At 58.8% G+C, this 3,769-nt stretch overlaps 1 protein-coding gene across 1 annotated transcript; it reads right to left on the bottom strand.

Annotated features, from left to right (window-relative positions):
- Window positions 1–2,920: 2,920 nt before the first annotated feature.
- ENH_00023880 (hypothetical protein) lies at window positions 2,921–3,769 on the bottom strand (the record flags this gene model as incomplete). The annotated part of the gene is made up of 2 exons (XM_013579706.1): window positions 2,921–3,447; window positions 3,498–3,769. Coding segments are annotated over 2 exons (799 nt in total), but the record flags the coding sequence as incomplete, so codon positions are not given.

Genomic DNA, 3,769 nt, shown 5'->3' on the forward strand with positions numbered 1-3,769 from the left:
AGCCAGCAAACTCGCAGCTGCCCAAGAACCCTAGAAAGCCGCAGCCAAAATTGGGCAGCAAAAAGGCCGGGGCGGCGGCGGTGAGGCCGAGGTACAAGAGGAAGCCTAGGCGCAAACCCTAAACCCTAAACCCTAAACCCTAAACCCTAAACCCTAAACCCTAGCCAATTTGCGAACCCCAAGCTCTCCAGGACTCCTGCGAGAAGACTAGGGAAGCTTCGTGGGTCGTACAAAGCCCAGGTAAACCCTAAACCCTAAACCCTAAACCCTAGTTAACCCTGCCTAACGAATTTGAAACCCTAGTAAACCCTAGAAAACCCTAAAACAGTGTTTAAAGGCGGCGCAAGATGCAGGAGAATTCGTGCGAGAATGAGAAGCGATTGAGGTCTGGAGTCGAGGCTTTATGGCTCTGCTTTTAGGGTTTAGGGTTTAGGGTTTAGGGTTTAGGGTTTAGTTACCCCAGAGGTTCTCCAGCCGGCAGATGCCCGCAATTGCCCCCGCAAGAACTGCAGCCATATGGCGGCTGCAGACAGATAAATAAAAACAAATAAATAAATAAATAAATAAATAATTAATTAATTAATTAATTAAATGAAATGAATTAACTAATTAATTAATTAATTAATTAAATGAAATAAAAAAATTAATTAATTAATAGTAATGAAGTTAGAACAGCTCAGAAGGGGTGGAGAACAAAAGGGGAGAGGGGAGGGGAAGAGCAATGGCACTGCAGGAGAGTTAGGGTTTAGGGTTTAGGGTTTAGGGTTTAGGGTTTGTGGTTGGAATGTGTGGTGCCCTAAGAAACAAGTACACACAAGACACCAGCAGCAGCAGCAGCAATATCAGCAGCAGCAATATCAGCAGCAGCAGAAGCAAGCGCAGCAGGAGCAGCAGCAGCAAAATCAGCAGCAGCAGCAAAATCAGCAGCAGCAGCAGCAGCAGCAGCAGCAAACAGCGCTTCGATCTCAGCAGCAGCAATGGAAAGAGGCCCAGGAAAGCCGCCGCGAGAAGAAGACAAAAAATAAAAACAGAAAAAATAAAAATAAAATTAAAAATTAAAATAAAATAAAAATAAAAATAATAATAAAATAAATTTGAAGCAGCAAACGAAATGAAGAAGCTGCGGTGTATCGACACCGCAGCAGCAGCTCGATGCAGGAGGCCGGGGAGTGGAAACAGCAAATAAATGGCCGAATAAACACTTAAACAAATAAAATAAATAAAATAAATAAATAATTATTTATTTTTTGTTTATTTATTGACTTATTTTCCATTTATTTCCCCATTTATCCCTCCATTCTCACTTCAGCTGCAGCAGCCGGCTGTTGTGCGCAATGTGCTCCCCCACAAAACCCGCAGGGGGGCCCCTGCTGGCAGCATCTGCTGCAGCAGCAGTTGGGGGGCCCCCCGGGGGGCCCCCAGCAGCAGCAACTCCTGTCATTTTTGCGTTGAACGGGGCCCGCTGCTGCTGCTGCTGCTGCTGCTGCTGCTGCTGCTGCTGCTGCTGTTCTCGTTGCTGCTGCCGCTGCTGCAGCGGCGGCGGAAGCCGTGCAAGGGCTGCTGCTGCCCCGCTGCTGCTGCTGCTGCTGCTGCCTCTGGCGCTGCTGCTGCTGCTGCTGCTGCTGCGGGGGTTTGATGGGCTCTTCAGAGGATATGGGGGCTGGCTCAGCTAGCAGCAGCAGCAGCAGATGTGGCTGCTGCAGCAAAAGTCCAAAAGAAAAGAAACTTTTAAATTTAAAACTGCTGCTGCGATCCAGAAGCAGCAAAGACACAAAGGCAGCAGCAGCATGCGGGGCCCCCAGCAGCAGCAGCGGGAGGGGGGCCCCCGTGGGGCCCCTGCTCGCGAGCCTAGGCCTAAACCCTAAACCCTAAACCCTAAACCCTAAACCCTAAACCCTAGATTAAAGTGGAAATTTCTGGTCTTTACAAAGTAAGGCTGAGGGTTAGGGGCCCCTAAAGGTTTTCTTTTTGCTGCTGCTGCTGCTGCTCTGCGCTGGGGGGCCCCAGCAAGACACGCATCATGCGGTGGGGCCCTTCCGCAGCAGCAGCAGCAGCTGCTGCTGCTGCTGCGCTGCTGCTGCAGGGCCCCCAGCATTCCCTGTCGGTCAGAGTCTGCAGCAGCAGCGCCAAGGGCCTCGGGGGGGGCCCCCCGGGGGGCCCCCCGGGGGGCCCCCCTGCATTTCTTTTGGGGGCCCCCCGCAGCTACGGCCTTTGCCTCTCCCGCAGCAACTCCCTGCAGCAGCAGCAGCAGCAGCAGCAGCCAGCAGCAGCTGCTGCAGCGGGGGCCCCGGCCGCTGGGGAGGCTGGGGCTGGGCCCCCAGGGGCCCCTGGGGGCCCCCTGGGGGCCCCCCTGGGGGGCCCCCTGGGGGCCCCCCTGGGGGGCCCCCTGGGGGGCCCCCTGGGGGGCCCCCAGGGGGGCCCCCCTTTGTCCCTTTCGGACAAACTGGACACTGCAGCAGAAGCTCACGTGAAGGACTCTGTTGCTGCAGCAGCAAAAGAAGGTGACGGCATTGTGTGTGTCAGTTCGAGGGAGGAGGACGCTGCAGCAGCAGCAGCAGAAGCTGCTGCTGCTGCTGCTGCTGCTGGGGGTGCAGCAGCAAACCCTGAAGCCCTCGCAAGCGCCGCCCGCACCTTCAACCCGGGGGCCCCTCCACCGAGGGTGGGGGGCCCCTCGAGGGGCCCCCTGGGGCCCCCCGGGTCCTTCGGGGCCCCCCTGGGGGGCCCCCTGGGGGCCCCCCTGGGGGGCCCCCTGGGGGGCCCCCTGGGGGGCCCCCCGGGGGGCCCCCAGGGGCCCCCCAAGATGAAGCCCGGGGGGCCCCTGGAGGCCCTCGCTGTGGCCATGCAGGGGGGCCTCGAAAGGGGGGCCTCTTGGCTGCGGCAGTGGCCCGAAAAGGAGGAGAGGGTACTGCCGCTGCTGCTGTCAAGGTTGGAGGAAAATGCTGCAGTGGTCAGTTTGCTGCTGCTGCTGCTGCTGCTGCTGCTGCTGCTGCTGCTGCGGCTGTTGCCGCGCCGCGGCTGCTGCTGCTTCTGCTGCTTGAAGTTGGTCCCTGCAGAGCCTTGCAGCTGCTTCCTTCGCCGCTGCCGCTAAAGCCTGAAGCCGCCCCCTCCGCTGCTGCTGCTGCTGCTGCTGCTGCTGCTGCTGCTGCTGCTGCTGCTGCTGCTGCTGCTGCTGTTGTCTTCGTGGTTTCGGCGCTGCTGCGCTGTTGCTGCTTGCTGGCTGCCGTGGCTGCTGCTGTTGTTGCTGCAGCTCCTGTGGCTGCTGCTGCTGTCTTTCTCGCTGGAGCTGCTGCTGCTGCCGCTGCCGCCGCGGCTGCTGCTGCTGTTTGCTGCTGCCGTGGCTGCTGCTGCAGTTGCTGCTGCCGCAGCGGCTGGCGCTGCTGCTTTTCCGCTGCCACTGCTGCTGCTGCCTTTGCCGCTGCTGCTGCTGCAGCTGCTGGCTTGCTGCCGCTGCGTGGGCGCTCTATAAGCCGCCTCAACTAGCCGCTCTGCCTGCTCACCCTGCTGCTCCTGCTGCTGCTGCTGCTGCTGCTGCTGCTGCTGCAGGCAGCTGCAGGGCCGCTTCCACCAGGCGCACTTGGTGTCGCTGCGGACGCCGCTGGGGTCTGTGGTGTCTGAACACCTCGCGGACTTGGAAGATCCGTCGGAAGCAGAAACAGCAGAAATTGTTTCTTTCTGCGCCCTCGACCACCACCTGGACGCGCGCACGCGGTGCTGCTGCTGCTGCTGCTGCTGCTGCTGCTGCTGCTGCTGCTGCTGCTGCTGCTGCTGC

This window comes from Eimeria necatrix, genomic scaffold, assembly GCF_000499385.1.
Source record: "Eimeria necatrix Houghton genomic scaffold, Enh_scaff1864, whole genome shotgun sequence".
Classification (NCBI taxonomy): Eukaryota; Apicomplexa; class Conoidasida; order Eucoccidiorida; family Eimeriidae; genus Eimeria; species Eimeria necatrix.